At 64.3% G+C, this 18,533-nt stretch overlaps 2 protein-coding genes and 1 pseudogene across 5 annotated transcripts; 2 read left to right on the top strand and 1 right to left on the bottom strand.

The window, feature by feature from the left end:
• Window positions 1-108: 108 nt before the first annotated feature.
• DDX51 (DEAD-box helicase 51) lies at window positions 109-7,974 on the bottom strand. Of its 3 annotated transcripts, none has more exons than XR_004950959.1 (15): window positions 7,455-7,974; window positions 3,113-3,263; window positions 2,830-2,975; window positions 2,671-2,742; window positions 2,494-2,600; window positions 2,243-2,351; window positions 2,011-2,156; window positions 1,704-1,890; window positions 1,512-1,627; window positions 1,308-1,424; window positions 1,071-1,172; window positions 916-979; window positions 705-839; window positions 406-515; window positions 109-345 (listed from the first exon to the last, which is right to left on the bottom strand). XR_004950959.1 is itself a non-coding variant. In XM_016145974.2 (15 exons), exons 1-15 carry the CDS (start codon window positions 7,962-7,964, stop codon window positions 489-491), a joined length of 1,899 nt encoding a protein of 632 aa, XP_016001460.2. In that variant the 5' UTR covers window positions 7,965-7,974; the 3' UTR covers window positions 109-488. The 3 variants fall into 3 exon arrangements, 2 of the variants coding, with proteins under 2 accessions (XP_016001460.2, XP_036077164.1); XM_016145974.2 differs by having other exon boundaries at window positions 109-515; window positions 7,455-7,606; window positions 7,697-7,974; XM_036221271.1 differs by having other exon boundaries at window positions 109-515.
• Window positions 7,975-8,115: 141 nt separating this feature from the next.
• On the top strand, window positions 8,116-12,507 carry NOC4L (nucleolar complex associated 4 homolog). 2 transcript variants are annotated; one of them, XM_036221310.1, is made up of 16 exons: window positions 8,116-8,258; window positions 8,539-8,659; window positions 8,906-8,992; window positions 9,153-9,259; window positions 9,528-9,635; window positions 9,899-10,048; window positions 10,131-10,230; window positions 10,329-10,363; window positions 10,692-10,742; window positions 10,831-10,942; window positions 11,158-11,218; window positions 11,402-11,512; window positions 11,598-11,758; window positions 11,847-11,929; window positions 12,142-12,255; window positions 12,344-12,507. In XM_036221310.1, exons 1-16 carry the CDS (start codon window positions 8,145-8,147, stop codon window positions 12,461-12,463), a joined length of 1,635 nt encoding a protein of 544 aa, XP_036077203.1. In that variant the 5' UTR covers window positions 8,116-8,144; the 3' UTR covers window positions 12,464-12,507. The 2 variants fall into 2 exon arrangements, with proteins under 2 accessions (XP_036077203.1, XP_016001484.1); XM_016145998.2 differs by lacking the exon at window positions 8,906-8,992.
• Window positions 12,508-17,911: 5,404 nt separating this feature from the next.
• On the top strand, window positions 17,912-18,029 carry LOC118603133 (annotated as a pseudogene).
• Window positions 18,030-18,533: the final 504 nt, after the last annotated feature.

Here is an 18,533-nt window from a genome sequence, read left to right as displayed (position 1 = left end):
TTGCAAAAATCACTTTTTAACTAAGACTGTACAAAGCTCCCTATACACATCCAAACGATTTCAATATACCGGTGATTTTTTTTAAAGACCACAATAACAATTTCCAGCTTTCATTTTAGCAATTTAATTTATAAATTAAAAAATTTAAAGGTATAATTTATCTTGTGTTCTAGGAGAAGCACTTCACGGGCCGAGTCCCTGAGCACGCTGACGGCTTTTACGGAGAGAGCACACGCGGGGCCCTCAGCTCCTGGACGGGAGCCGTGAGTGTGGTGGCACGAGCTCACGTGGGCTCCAGCTACTGTCCTCCCATTTGGAGCGACAAGGAATCGGGTGACAAGGGCCCCGGAGTCCAGGGGCCTGGCCCGGGAGGCAGCAAGCTGAGGGACCCCAAGGTCCTGTGCCTCTGGCTCACACCCCGGGCCCCCGGCAGGGGCTGCATGCCGCAGCGAAGCCGCCAGGGTGCGTCCCGTCCGCCCTCTGGCCTCCTAGGCTTCCTTCTGCCTTTGCTCCTCCTGTGGGAGAGGAAAGGGGCTCAGTGCTGCTCCCCAACTGGTCTGCGCCCCGAGCAGGTCCCCCACCTGCTGAGTGCAGTCCCGGCCTCCACTGCTGAGCCCCTCCTGCCCGCCCTGCCTCCCTGCACCCCCCACCCCCCGCACGCTGGCCGCAGGGCGCCCCCAGGCCCCTCACGGCCGAGGCCCCACCTTGACGGCGCTCTCCAGCTCGGACAGTGCCGCTTCATAGCGCGGAAGCAGCGGCTGCAGGAGCTCGGCGGGGACCTCGTGCCGCTGCAGCGCGGGCGCCCCGGCTTCCGCCAGCATCCGCAGGAAGCGCTTCTCCTGTAGGGAAGCATCCAGGTGTCTGCAGGGGCCACCGCCCCCCACCCAGCCCCTCCCACCGAGGCCCCGGCCTGACCTGCACTCGGAGCAGCAGCGTGAAGGCCTGTCCGGTGTTCCCGGCGCGGGCGGTCCTTCCAGCCCTGAAACCAAGCCCAGGCACCTCCAGCAGGGTGCAACTCCCCTCCCAACGCCCCCCCACACACACCAGGGCGCGCCCGAGCCAGCCCTCACCGGTGCACGTAGGTCCGCAGGTACTGGGGGGCATCGTAGTTGACCACCAGCTGCACGGCCCGCACGTCGATGCCACGGGCCGTGGCGTCTGTGCTGATGAGGCTGTGGGGCGAGGAGCTGTGGGCCCTGCCATGGCCAGGAGCCAGGACACCCCACTACCACCCGCTGGGGACCAGGCAGACCCCGGGGGCTAGCGCCTCGCTCCAGAGCAGGGCCGGCTCCCGCTCTGGAACTCACAGCTGAATCTTCCCCTGCTCAAACTGCTTCAGGATCATCTTCCGCCGGCCTGGGCTGTGGCGGGAGGAGAACTCGGCCACGGTCACACCCCCAAAGGCCTGGACCAGCAGGAAGAGCCTGGGGGAGGAGGGGAAGCTGGAGCTGGTGGGCCAGGCCAGATCTGCCTGCCTGCCTGCCCGCCTCCCCCGCCCAGCAGAGCCGCACCTGTGGGAGTTCTCGCGGGAGTTGGTGAAGCAGAGGACCCTTGAGAAGTTCAAATCCAGGATCAGGTGCAGAACCACCAGAGGCTTGGAGCGCAGGCGGCAGGGCACGTAGTGGTGCTGTGGGGACAGCACGGGATTGGCCGGGCCCTGGGACGGTGACCCCCCCTCGGCCCTCCCCGAGCGCCCTGCTCACCGTGAGCCCCGTGGGGAAGGTGTACTTCCCGCCTGAGTCCCCGTCGGCATCGCTGGGGCCCCTGCCTGCCAGCCCCGTGGAGAAGAGCCGGGGCTGGTAGAGGCCGAGCTGCTGCAGCTTCTCGGGGTTCTGGGTCAGGGTGGCTGAGAAGAGCAGCTTCTGCAGTGGCATCTGGGGACAGCAGGTGCTGAGAGGGGGGCCGGGGCTGGGAGAGCAGTCTTGGCCAGGCCAGCCACCCGCCTGAGCCCCGAAAGGGGAGGAGTGGGTCTCAGAGACAAGACTGGGGGGCCGCACTCGGGGCCGGTACCTGGCGGCGGTCACGACCTGGGGCTGCCGTCGCTGGAGCAGAGCGAAGGGCTCCGGGCCCCCCTCGCCGGGGAAGGCCGCCGCCACCACCCGCGGCAGCCAGGACTGGTGCATGCTGTCAATCATGCGGTCGGCCTCGTCGACGACCTGCGGGCGGCAGGAGGCCTGGCGTCTGGCGGCCGACGGCAGCTAAGGCCCCAGCCCCGCCTCCCTCCAGGCGGTGGGCAGCCTACCAGGAAGCGGAGGTGCCAGAGGCTGAAGCCCGGGGTCTGGTCGATGTGGTCCACCAGGCGGCCCGGGGTGGCCACCACGATGTCAGCCAGGCAGCGGAAGCCGTCGGCCCTGAGGGGCAGAGAGCGGCTCGGAGGGGCCCCTGCTCTGCCCGCTGGGCAGGGAGCCTGCGGACTGGGGGCTACACGTGGCCATTCCCCTCCCGCTCAGCGGGCCCGCGTCCCCACACAGCCCGTGGCCCGGCGGGACCTACGTCTTCTGGACGAGGCTCTCTTGCTCCTTGGCCAGCGACTTCTGCCCGGTGACCAGGGCCACGCGCAGAGGCGTGGCATCCGTGTAGAGGTTGAACACTTTGCTCACCTGGAAGCGGGGACAGGTGTCACCGGCTGCCGGGACTCTGGGTCTGACCCCGGGCGCGGGGCCCGCATACCTGCTGGGCCAGCTCCTTGGTGGGCAGCACGACCAGGGCACGCACCCGGCACACGGCTCGCTGCAGCAGGGCCTGCGGGGGGGGGGGGTGCCACCTGTGTCACCAGGGCCAACACCCTGCCTGCCAACCCCTCTCGGAGGGCAGGGTCCTCACACTCACCTGCACCACCGGGATGACGAAGGCCAGCGTCTTCCCACTGCCCGTCGGGGCCGAAACACAGAGGTCACTGGGCCGGTAGCCACCCCTGCCCACCAGAAAGCCGCCGGCCGCGCTGTCCAGGACAGCAGGGATCACCGCGGCCTGGACTGGACGGGGAGGGGGGGGGCGGTGCTTGTCACGTCCATGTGGGAACCCCCAACGGGACAGGTGCGCGGTGCATCTGGCTGCTCCCCGCAGGGGACGCCAGCACCTGACCCCCCGCCCCTGCCCAGGGCTGGCGCACCTGGAAAGAAGGACGTGATGCCGTGTGCCCGCAGCCGCCTCTGCAGGTCAGGGTGGACTTCGGGGACATCCTCGATAGGCACCAAGTCTTCGGTGACATTCCTGCTTACGCAGCTTGGCTCAGCCAGCCACGCTGGCAGGAAAGGCTGGACCTATCACAAAGGGTACGAGAAGCAGGCCAGGTGACTGCTCCAGGGCCCCCCTGGTCGGGGCGGCGAGGCCGGCAGAAACCAGGACGGAGGCCGGCGAGCCTCTAGCCAGTGTCCTGGCTTCCCAGCTGCCCAGAGCAGATGCACCTGGGGCTTCCCCTCACGCCTACGTAACTCCCTGAGCTGAACCCGCAAGGCAGCCCAAGGCCCCACGAGGCCTGGCCTCACCTGCCCCCGCCCTGTCTCCTGTCACTGGCCACGCCCAACCACAGAAACCTGTTCTTATACACCAAATCTCTGCTGCCTCCAGGCTCGGCCTCGCCCCGCCCACCCCCCAGGAGGCCTGCAGTACTGATTACTGAAACCATCCCTAAGAGGAAGACCTGCCGACCCCAGGGGCCGCGTGGGTGCTCCCATCTGGTTCTCAGGTTGGTGAGCACGTGTTGCCATATTAGCAAACTGGACTCTGCCACACATTGAAAGGATCACACACCACGATCAAGTGGGATTTGTTCCTGGATGTGAGGCTGGTTCAGTATCTGCAAATCAGTTACTATGATACATCACGTAAAATAAAGGATCAAAGTCCTGTGATCATCTCAACAGAGGCAGGAAAAGCATTTGACACAGTCCAACATCCACTTATGACAAAAACTTAGCAAGGTGAAGATGGAGGGAACACACCTGAACAAAATAAAAGCCACAAATAAACGACAAACCCACAGCTAACTCACGCGCAACAGGGAAAAGCTGAAAGCTTCCTGTGTAAGATCCGGCACAGACAAGGATGCCCACTTTCCCCTCTCCTATTCGGCACAGTACCGGAAGTGCCAGCCACGGCAGTCAGACAAGAGAAACGGAAGGCATCCGGACTGGAAGGGTAGAAGGAAATCTGTCATTGTTTGTAAATGACGTGATACTACATATAGAGAACCCTAAAAGTTCCACCAAAAAACTGTTAGAGCTGATCAATGAATTCAGTGAAGTAGCAAAATACAAAATTAACATTCAGGAATGTGTTGCATTTTCACACACCAATAACAGACTTTGGGGGAAATAAAATTAAGAAAGCGATCCCATTTGCAATTGCATGAAAAAGAATAAAATACCTGGGAACAAATTTAACCCAGGAGGTAAAAAACCCATGCTCGAAAAGAGAAAGAAGCTGAAGAAACTGAAGCTACAGATGAATGGAGGCAGACGCCATGCTCGCGGGAGGAAGGCTCGACCATTAACACGGCCCAAAGCAGTCCATGGTCAGGGCAGTCCCCATCGGAATACCAGAGAAGTAAGATAACCCTCAAGTTTATAATAACCAACAAAAGAACCTGAAGAGCCAGAGCAGTCATGCTACCTGATGTCGAACTACACTACAAGGCTGTAGTCATCAAAACGGCACGGCACCGGGATAAAGGCAAACGGATGGATGGACCAGAACAGAGAGCTCAGAAATAAAGCCACACCCCGTGAGCAATTAGTCCACGGTAAAGGAGGCGAGAACACACAATGGGGGAGAGACAGGCTCTTCATCAGACGGTGCTGGGGAAACGGGACAAACACACGCAAGGAACGGAGCCAGACCACGTGCCTCCCCAGACGCCAGGACAAGATGAAATGGGTCACGGACTTAAACCGAAGCCCGAAGCCATAACACTCCCAGAGCGAAACCAGGGCCGCGACCCCGACGCGGCTCCCAGTCACACGTTCTGGACGCGTCTGCTCAGGTGGGCGAAACAGGAGAAACGGGACGACATCGAACTAAAAAGTTCCTGCGCAGCTGAGGAAACCAACGAAACGAAAAGCCGGCCGACCGAACGGGGCAGGATCTCCGCCCGGGACGCGTCTGACAAGGGGCCAACGCCCACGGTCTGTGAAGAACTGTACCCCAGACGGGGCGCGAGTCTGACCGTGGAGCCAACAGTGGCCCGGCGACACTGCGCCGGGTTTCCTGACGAGACTCGGCAAGGGCACCGCCAGCCTCCAGAACCACCAAATGACTCCTTCACCAATTCAGCTTTTTTAATGGGCTAAATGGAGGACTGACTGGTCACCCTAACAAAATGACAACCTAGACAGGCCCGCGTTGCATGCCAATGTAATAGCAGACTTGGCCAGTCGACTACCAAAAACTATTCAAAAGGAGAAAGATGAAGCCATGAAAATTACAAATTTATAACTACAACGACTTAGGTGACCAAACCAAGCCAGTGAGAAAGCCGCTAACGACGACCGCACACGGGCTGCTCTCGCTGGACCCACCTGGCCACCTGCGGGGCTCCAACAGCGGGAACGGGCCTGTCATCGCGTTAACAAACAGGGGAGCAGAGAGGCTACGAAACCAAGGCCAACCCTGACGGGTGTGGAAGCCCGGGCCAGACGCCCACGGTCTCTCGCGGTCCTCCTGGACTGGCAAGTTTTAGGTGGAAAATGTGACTCACATTGTTGTATTTTAACAACTCAGGCACCCCAGCTGAACCCCAAATTAAATTTTCAATAGTTCAATTGGCTGGTAATGGACTAATCTTAATAACTCTCAAATGCTTCCAATAGGAAATAGATGGGTAATATTAAAACACAACAAAAAAATGGGAACCCAGCTCACTGTCAGATTGTAAAAACCGAAAAGGTGAATGCCCTCGAACTGTATGGAATTCTGAATTCACCCAGACCTGGCCTATTGTACCTACCCCAACAAACAACAATACTGCTACACGGGAAGGAACTTTTTGTTTGGAAGAATTAAAAATTCCTCTGTTACTCTAAGTAACTTCGTGGCAATGACACTAAACTTACGTTGACTGCTACAAGACGAACGTGGAGTATCACTGAGGTTATAAGCGAAATAACTTCACCTGAGGCTCACGACACTTGTTACGACGCTGACACTGAACACCAGGTGCACTGGGGTTGAACCCGACCCTCCCTGTGACGTTGTTCCCACGAAAGCTGGCCGGAAAAACTAGAGCTTTCCGGTGATGTGTCTAGGATTCTTCGTTCACCCGGCCAGACACACCACAAGGCACGGATGACAGCAGACAAAGAGGAAAACGCGAAGAGGGCTCTTTGGCCGACACGGGCCGCACGTCCTAGCCTGCGAGCTGGGCGACTGCCACGGCTCTTCCTGCCACCCTCTGTCATGGTGGACGAGGGGGGGAAAGACACCCCTGAACAACAGAAGCGGGATCACAACAGCGGGTCCATCAGAAACGACCAGGAGCGCCTCCCCGAACCCGCCCAAAGGCCGTTTGGGGCAATCCGCTGAGGCTTGCGGTCCAGGCTACCTGCCAGCCCTTTCCTCCCTGTTGGTCTGTAGACACACGCCCTGTTCCAACAGTCGACTTCCCAGAAAGGAGCCTTCCTACCTGCATGGAACCAAAGGATGACCGAAACGGTCACCAGCGCAACCTACCGACTGATTTAAGATCCAGAGAGGGAGCTGAGAAAGGAAAGGGTGTCCAAGCAGCTGCTCCACTTGTTCAGTAACCAAGGCGACGACGCACTGAATTCCGAACCAAAGCCTCCGCAGGGCGGTCTCACGCTTTCTAACAGTCCCATTCACAAAGATAAAACATTGTGGACGGTGGTGCCTGCTCCTTCCGCATCCTGATAAAAACGCAGAAGTAACTGCTTCCACAACTCCCGACCCTAGGTGCTTGACGACCCCGCCTGGTCTGCACCGCCTCTTGGCCGGACGCAGCACTGTTAATCCCAAATACGGGGAACCGAACTGCGGTGCGTAGCCACGTCTTCCTCCGTCCCCCGGCCCGTAAGCGGCCCCTCACTTGCCTAAAGTCCCAGCACTGATTTCCCGGAACTCTGCTCTTGGGCATGTCCTGGGCTGACAATAAACAAAAAACTCCTTGAACCTAAGAAAGTCCAAACTTTCTTTCCGTTCACAAAAAAAAAAAAAAAGAAAGAAAGAAAGAAAGAGAAAAAAAAAGGAAAACTTTTACGATTTAAGGTAAAAATGCTGTTTGAGCAGGATTCAAGCCACCCACTAAGGAAAGAAAACCCTGCAAGACGCACAGCCGAGGTGCGGCTCACCCTCCGCTGAAGGTGTTCACGGACTGAACACGTGGCGAGCCCCGCGAGGCGAGACACCGGCGTCCCCGCCGCCCCACGGGCGCCTGCGGATTAAGCACAGCCACCCAGCCGGGCAGGCTCCCCGCCGCGCTGGCGCCATCTGCCGCTCACCTTTGGCGCCCTGGTCCTCTTGAAGTCCCCGAGCAGCAAGGATTGGGCTGGGGGTCCACAGGCCCCGTCGGGGGGGCGTCCGCCCGGCGCCTCGGTTGGCCCCACGGCCTCGGCGGCCCCGCAGCTCGCCGCCGGCGCCTCCTCGCTGCTCTCTGCGGGGCAGAAGCGCGGCGGGGGCGGCGCGTCAGCCCCATGCGGACCCGGGTCCCCGCGCCGCGCCGCGCCCCGCCTCGCGGGCCCACCTGCGCCCGCGTCCTCGTCGTCCGCTTTGCGCCGCTTGCTCCCCGGCGTCCCGCCGCTCGGGCGCCTCCGCGCTCTGCGTGGCCGCCGGCGCCGCCTCCCCGCCGGCCCCGCGGCCTGCGCGGCCTCCCCGGGCTCCTCTTGCAGCTGCTGCCGCTCTCGGGCCCGGCGCTGCAGCCGCTCGAGCAGCGCGCGCGCTCGGCCGCCCGCCTCGGCCTCCGCCGCGGCCGCCTCGGGCCCCGCGTACCGCGCGACGTGGAAGAGCGCCATGCCCGCGGCCGCCGCCACCCGCTCGGCGCGCCGCGATGACGGCGGCGGCGCGGGCCGTGACGTCAAAGGCGCGCCAGACAGCGGCTCGGGCCGTGACGTCAGCGGCGCGCCACGAGGACGGCGGCGCGGGCAGTGACGTCACCGGCGCGACGGCCCGGGAGTTCCGCGTGGGGCCGCGGCATGGAGCCGGACGGGCGCCGGGGCGCGCGCCGGGCGCTGGGCCGCCTGCTGGAGGCGGTGCTGGCGAGCCGCGCCGAGGCCAACGCCGTGTTCGACATCCTGGCGCTGCTGCAGGTGCGGCGCGCGGACGCGGGGGACGCGGGATCGGCCTCCGTGCCGCCTGGGCTCGGGCGCGCGCGAGCATTTGCAAGGCGGGGTTCAGGACTTCGCTGGGGGTCTTCTCCGGTCCCGCAGGGCTCCCGGATCAGAGGGTCCGGTGGAGGTTTGACAAAGGCAGGGTGCGAGGGTCACGCTGGGGACAAGGGTAGGCTGCGATGGGGCTGGAGTCCCGGTGGAGAGAGGGGTAAGTCCACAGCTCCCGGTGGGGCACCCTGCAACCGCCCTCTTCCCTCAGTCTGAGGACCAGGAGGAGATCCAGGACGCGGTCCGCGCTTGCAGCCGCCTCTTCGGAGCCTTGCTGGAGCGGGGAGAGTTGTTTGTGGGCCAGCTGCCCCCGGAGGAGATGGTCATGGCAGGTGAGTGCCCTGGGAGGCCGGGGCCTCATCTCTGGCAAGGTTGGGGGGAGACCTTATCAACATGGGAGGAGACCCCCAACATTGTCATAGAGTGCAAGTTGGTGGGAAGGCTCACCAGGCCAACGTGGACACCGGTGGTTGTGCTCGGGAGGGGACAAGACGGATTTAATGAAAGTTAAAGGCATGATTTTTGTGTGTATTTCGTACCGCTCGTGGGTCTTCATGCCATTTAACCTTGACTGTCAGTACCACGCAAAGCTGGGGCTGTGTGTCCTGATTCTTGGGCCGTCCAGGTCTTGGGGAAAAGCAGGAGGATGGGGACCCTGCCATTGGGTAAGAGCTGCTGGCCCTGGGGAGGGGAAAATGCTGGTCCCGTCCCAGGTCTGCGGCCATGGTTTCCGCGCATCTCCCTGGTTGGGTTGAGGACGGGGCAGTGGCCTGTCTGGCGTGTGTGGGCACTGATGTGGGCTGGCCACCCTGCCCCCACCTGCAGGGTCCCAGGGGGCCACGCGGAAGTACAAGGTGTGGATGAGGCACCGTTACCAGAGCTGCTGCAACCGCCTGGCCGAGCTCCTGGCCCACCCCTCATTCCAGGTCACGGTGAGTCTGGGGCCCTCGGCCTGGCCCCACCCGCGCGCATTGCCTGCACCCCAGCCCAGGGGTTGTCCTGCCAGCAGAGGCCGGGGCTGCACACTTACCTGCCTGGTGAGAACCCTTCCTTTCTTCCTTCCGTCATTTTCCTGGTGGGGGGCTCCGTCCTGTCTCCTGACTTACTCGTAGGCATTCAGGCCTAAATGCTGGCGGGGCAGCCTACGGGGAGGCTGCAATGTCGTCCGGCACCACGGCCACGTCACCGCCCACTTCCTAGGAGCTGGCCCTCAGCACGCTCATGAAGTTCGTGCAGCTGGAAGGAACACACCCCCTGGAGAAGCCCAAGTGGGAGGGCAGCTACCTGTTCCCCCGCCAGCTCTTCAAGGTGAGCACGCAGCGGGGTCGCAGCGGATGTCACTGGCCAGAGCGGGGCCGGCCCTGGTGCAGGCAGCTGCTGAGTGTGATGCTTCTGCCACATCCGACCTGTGGGAGGGGCGAGGCTGCCGGCGTGGGGGTCTCCTTGGGCCGTCCATTGGCCGTGGGAGCTGGCGGGCTCTGGCAGCCCCGCCGGACTCTGCTGTGTGAGCTCAGTCCCTGGGTGGCCTGGCCCGCGGGCGAGGAGCGCTCAGATGCCCGCCCTATGCGCAGTCGGTGGTGGAAGGCCTGCTGTCTCCGGAGGAGGACCGCTCGCTGCTCCTCTCCCAGTTCCGGGAGTACCTGGAGCACGACGACATCCGCTACCACGCGATGCAGGCGGCCACAGACACCGTGGCCCGGGTCACCGACAGGCACCCTGAGGTGAGCGGTCTGGGTCGCGTGTCCGGGGAGGGCGCGGGCAGCGGGCGTGTGGAGTCCCGGCGCTCAGGCCAGGCCCCCGCAGGTGCCGCTCGCTTTCTGGAACAACGCCTTCACCCTGCTGTCTGCCGTGAGCCTGCCCCACCAGGACGGAGCCGCATCCAGCTTCTACGTGAAGCGCGTGGGTGCGTGTCTAGGGGCGGGGGGGAGCAGGGGGAGCGGGCGGCCAGGCGGGCCCTGCACCCTCACAGCCTCGCGAGCCGCCCTCCCCCCCACTTTGCAGAGCATTCAGACAAGTGGAAGGTCATGCACCTGAAGGTGAGTTACTCAGGGGAGCGGGTGGCCGCCTCGGGGACAGGCCCTGGCCTGGGGTTCCGCCTTCTTCCAGCTTAGAACGGGACAGAGGCCTGCAGGCGCTTGGTCCCTAGAGGTCAGGGTGGCATGCCCGCACCTCTCACAAGGCTCCTCCGTACCATGTGTCCTTGAACACAGCGCCCACCTGCGGCCTGTGGGTGCGCGGGAGGCAGCACGCTCCTTCCTGCCTTGTCGGGGTTTCTGGGGCTCGGGCTCCAGCGGCTCCTGAGCGCGTCAGGAGAGGGTGGGGGCGGGCGAGGTGTGTGTGCAGCCCGGACCCCTGACCCCGCAGGAGCACAGGAAGGCCTTCCAGCTGATGTGGCTCGGCTTCCTCAAGCACAAGGTAGGGCCTGGAGCGGGAGCGGGCGCGGGGGCCGGGGCCGGGGCCGGGGCCTGGGGGTCAGGCTGCACCTGACCTGCTCCTCCCCCAGCTGCCCGTCAGCCTCTACAAGAAGGTGCTGGTGATCATGCACGACTCCATCCTGCCGCACCTGGCCCAGCCCAGCCTCATGATCGACTTCCTCACTCGCGCCTACGACGTCGGTGCGCATGTCGGGGAGCCAGCGGGTGGGGGTCCGAACCATGTAGCGGCAGGCGCTCCCAGGAGACCCCCCTCCCTGGCCAGACGGAGGCGGGCGGGGCTGTGGGCAGGTGGCTCTGGTGACCTGGCGTGTGGTCTCCAGCCCTGCGGGTCTCGTCCACAGGGTGAGGGGGGGTTCAGGTCAGGCTGGGCTCCATGGCTGTGTGTCTGTTGGCAGGGGGGGCCATCAGCCTCTTGGCCTTGAACGGACTTTTCATTCTGATTCACAAGCACAATCTGTGAGTGTCAACTCGGGGGCGTGCAGGCCTCTCCACTGTCCCCTCCCTGACTGACCAGGCCTCTGCTCTGCCCGGGGAGGGGGCTAAGCCGCTGGGGCTGTGATTCCCTGGGTCCCTGGCCTGTCTGCTGCTCCTTGCTTCCACCCCCGAGTGTGTATCCCCTCACTTGGCCCTGCACCCCAGGGAGTACCCCGACTTCTACCAGAAGCTATACGGCCTCCTGGACCCCTCCGTCTTCCATGTCAAGTACCGGGCTCGTTTCTTCCACCTGGCTGACCTCTTCCTGTCATCCTCGTGAGTGCCTGGGATGCAGCAGGGTCCCCACCCCCAGGGGGCTGCTGTGTGAGCTGTGCGGTCTCACGCCTGACTTCCTGCCCAGCCATCTGCCCGCCTACCTGGTGGCTGCCTTTGCCAAGCGCCTGTCCCGCCTGGCGCTGACGGCGCCCCCCGAGGCCCTGCTTATGGTCCTGCCCTTCATCTGCAACCTGCTGCGCAGACATCCAGCCTGCCGCGTCCTCGTGCACCGGCCGCAGGGCCCTGGTGGGTCGTCGGGGCCCTGGGAGCCTGGTCTGTCTCAGGGGCTGGTGTGTGGGGCAGGTGGCAGACCAGGGCCGGGTCTTGTCCCCAGAGCTGGATGCCGACCCCTACGACCCCGGCGAGGAGGACCCAGCTAAGAGCCGAGCCCTGGAGAGCTCCCTCTGGGAGCTGCAGGTGAGTCCTGCATGCCGCGTGCCCCGCCACCTCGGACTCCCTGAGCTGCCGGCTCCGGCCCCTCCCAGAAGCGCCAGAGTCTGGGGCCCTAGCCCCCCAGGGACCTGGGGGGGCCCAGGCCTGTGTCTGGAGTCCCCGCCTGCCTCTCGCGAGGGCTGCCGGGAGGTGAGACTTTGCCCGCGGGGGTGGTGACAGCCACATGCTCCCGCCAGGCCCTCCAGCAGCATTACCACCCCGAGGTGTCTCAGGCTGCCAGCGTCATCAACCAGGCACTGTCTGTGCCCGAGGTCAGCATCGCGCCGCTGCTGGAGCTCACTGCCTTCGAGGTGAGGGCGCGGCGGGGACAGCGGCGTGGGGCAGGGCACAGGGCCCTCAGGGTGCCGGAGCGTCTGTCTGTCTGTCTGCTCATTGCAGATCTTCGAGCGGGACCTGAAGAAGAAGGGGCCCGAGGCAGTGCCGCTGGAGTTCGTCCCCGCCCAGGGGCTGCTGGGCCGGCCGGCGGACCTCTGCGCCCAGCACTTCGTGCTCAGCTGACCCGCGTGCCCCGCCCCCACCCCAATAAACGGTTTTGTAGGAGAGCGGCTCTGGTGGGTGCAGGCAGGCAGCGGCCTGTTTCCGTCCCGGGGCTGTGCTGGTGACTCCCAGAGGGTGCCGTGGCCTCCGTGGGCGTGCTGTCTGGGGCCAGGGCCGAGGTGGGGTTGTGTGGGGCTGCAGGAGGGGCCGGTGCGCGCCAGTCACAGTGGGAAGCGCAGCCAGGGGCACGGGCTTCCTGTCCCTGGCCCGCCCTGCGGAGGACACGTGTACCCCAAGTCCACCCTGAGTCCCAGGTACACGGGTGGGTGGCGAGTGGCGGGGGGTCCTCAGGGTGTTACAGGTGGGGCCAGTTCGCCCTTCCATCCCCTCCAGGCAGCTGGGGAGGGGACCCCGAGTAGGAAGTGTCCATGAGGACCCTTGGATGAGCGTCCAGATCAGTGCCAGGATTGGGGGTTGCAAGGGCAGGCGGGGCCTCCCAGGCGTCAAGGCAGGACAGGCCACCTGCATGGGATGGTGGGCTTCCCAGGTGCCCGTCAGGACAGTGCCCCCCCCAGGGGGCTGCCAAGCCAAGTCTGAGCGCCACGGGCGCTGCTGTCACGGGGGTCCTGACGGGCTCCCCCACAGCCTGGCCCTCCACTCCTCCGAGCACGGTGGCCTGGCTTCCTGCTACTGCCGGTCTCTGGATGACCCCCCCGTCCCCACGTGGCCAGCCCGTGTCAAACTGCCGCTCCTCCCGGCCTAACCCGGACTCGCACACCCTGCATCTCCCTCAGCCCCGCCCAGGCCGGGAAGGGGCCCTGGCCAGAGCCCCACTCCTGCCGCGTCCAGAACCAGCTCAGAGTCGAGTCCACCCCCCCCACAGACGCCGGTGGTGTCCACCGTGCGTGGGTTCTGAGCGGTGCCCACCACACTTTCCACGCGCCTGCTCTGCTCAGTGAGCCCGGGATGCGGGGGCCCCCTCCTGTACCCCCGAGCATCTCCCCCTGACTGGCTCCAGTGGCTTTGGGGCCAGAGTCCATGGTCTTCCGTCTGCCTCAGTCTCTGTCCGGCGTCTCCTGCCGTGTCCCCCAGGAGGCGGAGGGGCCCTGGGCAGTTCCATCATAGTCACGCCATGGACGCCAAGAGGGGGGGCAGCCCAGGGCTGAGGAATGCCAAGCGCTCAGTTGGCATTTAGCAAACGCCGCGGCAGGTGTTGGGGCGTGTACTTCCTGCCGTGCAGTCTGCGCCCCGCCGCACTGGGAGCCCAGGCCCCTGGCCCACCGGCACCTGGTCTGTCACTCGGTGCGTCCCCGGGGCCTCGGCAGCTGGCCAGGGAAGGTCGCGGCCTCGGTGTCCCCCAGAAGGGTGCTCGCCCCGGAAGCTGCGTGGCCCCTCTGCGCCTCAGCGGCCGTCCACAGCGAGCTGCCCCAGGGGCCACCGCTGCGTGGCAGCCACTAAACTTAGTGGCGCATGGCGCGACAGCATGAGGGCCACTCAGTCATCGGTGGTCCAGACCTACCGGTCGAGCCCCTCCGAGGTCTGGGCACGCCGCTCCTGATGGCACAGGCTGGCGGGCGGGGGGCAGCAGTAGAGCCCGTCCGGGCAGGGGGCCTGGACCTACCATCATGAAGCCACAAAGACGTCGGAGCACATGTGCCAGGCACGGACGGGTGGCCTTCAGCTCATTTTGTTCATGCCATTGTACAAACGGGTGGGATAGAAACACCTCAGACAGACAAAAAGGTCCCCCAAGGCCAGCGGGGTCCTTGGGGATTTGTGCCAAGGGAGCGTGACTGTGGGTGGCTTTGTGGGCCATGTGGAAAGCCGCCGACAACGGGGGGGCCTGTCCCGCGGGCCATGTGCGGACACAGCTCTGGGCAGGGCCAGCAGGTCCCATCGGGCCGGGGGCCCTGGGGTCTGTTTCTGTCGCGGGGTCTTCACCGTGCTGGAGCCGCGCCTGGAGCTCTGCACAAACTGCTCTGGCCCAGGACACGCAGTGAACGGCTCCGTGGGGGGCGCACCGTGTCCCTCCGCGGGGGGGGGGGGGGAGGGGGGGGGCTCCGCGGGGGGCGGAGCCAGCTCAGCCCCAGTTCGGGGTTCGCCTATCGACCAGAGGTCGCTGCCCCCCATCCAGTGCCAACAGGCACCCCCAGGGCACAGGTAAAGGAGACACTGTTCAGGTGAGCAGTGTCCAAACGGGGAGCCGCAGTCTCCGGAGGGCGGGAGAGGAGCGCCCCCCCTCCCCGCCCACACCGGGGCAGGTCCGCGGAGTCCGGCCTGGCGCCGGGGCGTGAGTCCGTGGCTGACGCCCGTCACCGTGGCTGCAGCGGCCTTGCGGGGAGGACGGGAGGTCGCAGCCGGAGTCCTCGGTAAGGGCTCGGGGCCGGGCTCCTCCGGCCGCTTTGAGCTGGGGATTTTAATTAGCGGGACAGGGCGCTCCGAGCAGAAACGAAGCGTTAGGAATGCTTCCTGCCCCTGAGTCATCTGGGGCTTCATTTAAAATTCAGCAAGGGCACAGCGTCCTTCCAGCAGAGGCGCGCATCGCCCTGGTGGCCAGAACCGGAGGCTAGGAGGCCGTCAGGGCCGGGTTATGCTTCTCCCTGTGTTGGCGACCTGTCCCTCCGTGACGCCAAGGGGCTGCCCCGGCTTGTCTCCAGGGCGGACCCTGACACCCCTCCTGCCCCTAAACCTCTGGGCAACAGGGCTGGTTACCGGTCCTTCACAGAAGAGCAAGAAACTCTCTGAATTTGCTACTTACCCCTCTGGACCTCAACGGGGCTCCCCTCGTCTGTCCAGCTCCAAATGTGGCAGCTCTGGTGATGAGCCCCTCTCCCTCTGCTCCCCTCCTGTCCCTCCCCTCGCTCTGCCCTCCCTCTGCCCCCCCTCCGCCGCCAGGGCTCCTAGCTGGGCCTGTGCTGGCGATTCTCATCCAGGCCGACGGAAGGCCTGCAGACGCCTTTCGATTCCCTCCCCCCGGAAACTCTTCTAACTGACTGAGGCCGGCGCTGAGGGCCGGGCACCTGTGGAGATGGCGGGGCTGCGGCGAGGCCCCAGGTGCCGTGCGTGGCTGGGAGCCCTGTCTCTCACGGCCTGCACCGCGGTAACACCTGCCACGGCCCCTCCGCCCCCCGCTGCACACGCCTGCACCCTGCCGAGTTCAAATGGCAGCAACCCCCTGACAAGATGGGGCACGTGCAGGGCTGACCCACGGACGCCGGGCCCTGAGCGGCTCACCGGGTCCTGTGCCCCGTGGGGCTGTGGAGAGGGGACGTGACCGCGTCCGTCTCTGACAGGTGCCAGCCAGCGGCCACTGCACTGACCAGCCAAGGGCGGGTCCTTCTGTCCTGCCACCCAGGGGTGCCTCCGCCACCAGATGCCCACTGACGCCCAGGAGCAGCCCTGGGTGACTGTCCCCCGACTGTCCCCTCTCTAGGCCTGCGAAGCCTGTCTATCCTGCAGGGCCCTGCAGAGCGCCTCAGGATGGAAGAGGGAGAATGGGTGTCCCTGCCCACCCCGAGCCTGTGCGCCACCTACCGGGAGCAAAGGGTGTTGCTGCTGACCAAATGACAGATGCCTTCTCAGTGCCCAGGTCCCAGATGGGACACGGGGCGGGGCCAGGGCAGGGCCTGGGGGAGGGGTCTGTCCGGAGCAGCTGCGGGGTGCCCGGGGCAGGGGGCCAGGCGCTGACATGAAGTGAGGAGCACGGCGTGCCCAGCTGCAGTTAGAGGGCGCAGAACGGGGCGTGGCCGGCTTCCTGGCCTTAGGGAGCCTGGAGCAGAGCTGGCCCTTTGGAGGGATCCTCTTCCGGCGGGAGGTGGGCAGCCGGAGACCCCGCTCACAGACCTGGGATGATGGGGGGCTGGGGCTTGGCCCTGTGGCTGCACCCGCCCAGGGGTCCACCCCTTCCTAATCCTCCTTCCGTCTGGCCCCATGCGGGGGCCCCGGAGAGGTGTGAACGCATCAGGCAAGAACCGTCAGCCTCCAGCCAGGGAGGCCCCGGCCCCAACGATTCAGCTGTTGCGCAGAAAAATGCACGTGGCGCTTCCTCCTCCAGTGCTCCTGGTGACCCTGGTGGCCGCGGCAGCAGGGCTCGTGGTGGCCAGTTGCGAGGGTCCTTCTCGGCGGGAGGCCCACTCACCTTGCCCACCGCCCACCGTGGAAGGACAGCCAGACCAGGCGGGGGACTCTGGCGCTGCTCAGGTGGTATGGCAGGGGCCATGTGTCACTTGGGGCACCTTCGTCCGTGTCAGCAAGCCACTTGGGCGGTTCTTGGGCTGCACCCAGGATGGCCGAGTGGCCGCTACTTTGCCTGATTCTTGTGTCCTGTAGTGCGTAACCAGGGCTCTTGGCTCGAGATCCTGAGGCACGGGGTGGGCAGGATTCTGTCGAAAGGGAGGCAGGGGGTCAAGGCTGGAGCCCGGGGCTTCTCGCCGGCCCCGAGTCCTCCAGCGCCCTGTACAAGGCCGGCGGCCGGGCCCCTGCCATGGCCACAGGTCGAACAGCTGGGCAGAGCCCGAGTGTCAAACCTCTCCCTGCGCTCTGCCCCAGCGGGAGGCGGGCGTCGGCCGCTCGGGGCCACTGTCCAGGCTGCCTCGGCCCAGTGCTCTGGGTTTTCTCTGAGCCTGAGTCTGCCCTGCTCCCGCACTGGTGCCTGTCCCCACGGTGGCCCTGGGGCGGCCTGCCCTGCCCTCTAGGCCCTCAGCCCCACAGCAATTCCTGCGCCCCAGGCCGGTCCTTGCTGGGGGTGCTGTGGGGGGGGGGGGCTGCCTTCATTCCTTCCTCCTCCCGCACCTGCTCTGAGCCCAGGAGCCGACCTGCATGGCCGTGGCTGAGGGCAGCCAGAGGGTGGCCTCTGGGGGTGTTTCTGGGGCGAGGGAGGGTATCTTAGCTCCCCCCGCAGAGAGGCCTCGAGCTATGCCGTCCAGCTGAGCGAGCATCTTCATGCTCCTGAGGGCTGCGGGAGGTGAGGGCGTCCCGGGCCCAGGGAGGCCTGCTGTTCCGCGCCTGTCCCCACCTCCATTCCACTCACCTCGATCACCAGGACCACAGGCCCTGATGAGACAGACGCTCCTCTAGTCTCCTTCCTGTGGCCCTGCCAGGGGGCCTGGGGTCGGGCGGGGAGAGGGGGCAGCAAATGGGGGAGGTGCAGGGAGGGGTCCCCGTCTGTGTCTGAGCTTTGGTCCTGGACTCGGCTAGTGTGGCCCCGGCCCACCCAGGGCCTCCCTGAAGCTGCTGGTGGCATCTCGGTCCCCTCCCGGAGGTGGCCTGCCAGGGCTTACTTCTCTGCAGGCATATTCCATCTCAGGGTCAACGGCGTGCACACACACACACACACACACGTGCGCACACACGCGCGTGCACACACGCTTTATTTACTAAGCAGAGTTATACTTCAAGCGCTCTAAACAAAAAATTTCTTTCTTGGGGCATAATTTACAGATAATAAAATGTGCATTTAGAAAGTGTCTTCTCTATGGCCACGTGACCCTGAACAAGCCCAGTCCTGTCTGATCTTGGAAGCTAAGCAGGTCGGGCCTGGTTAGTACTTGGATGGGAGACCGCCTGGGAAGACCAGGTGCTGTAGGTGTAAAAAATAAAAAATAAAGGATTGTGAGCTGACATGGTCCTTTCAACCTGTGAGGTCAACCAAGGGCTGCCTCACCTAAAAAAAAAACAAAGAGAGAAAGAAAAAAAGAGTTTTCTTTCTTTTTTTTTATTTCTAAATAATTTGGGCGGCAAAAAGAACAGCAAAGCAGACAGAATTCCCGCGTGCCCCTGAACCGGCTTCCCCGCCTCCCACGGGCTCGGGGCCGCACGGCACCCTGCAGAGGGGCCCCGGGCGCCAGGCTGCTGCTGTCCACGGCGGGGCCAGGCGCCCTGCCTGCCACGACCTTGTTCTGTTCTGGATCCTCTGAGCCCTGTTTTCCTGTTCTGCTTTTGAAGTTTTCTTTTCAGGGACACCAATTATCCTTATGCTGAGTCATCTCCATGTGGATTCCAAGTAATTTATTCTATTTTTTTTTTTTTTTGAAATCTAATCGTCGAGGGACCTTAAGCTCACTTTCTGTGTCAGCGATTTGGGCCTTAGCTG

Source organism: Rousettus aegyptiacus, unplaced genomic scaffold, assembly GCF_014176215.1.
Source record: "Rousettus aegyptiacus isolate mRouAeg1 unplaced genomic scaffold, mRouAeg1.p scaffold_m13_p_5, whole genome shotgun sequence".
NCBI lineage: Eukaryota > Metazoa > Chordata > Mammalia > Chiroptera > Pteropodidae > Rousettus > Rousettus aegyptiacus.
This window is presented reverse-complemented; position numbering and strand designations above follow the sequence as displayed.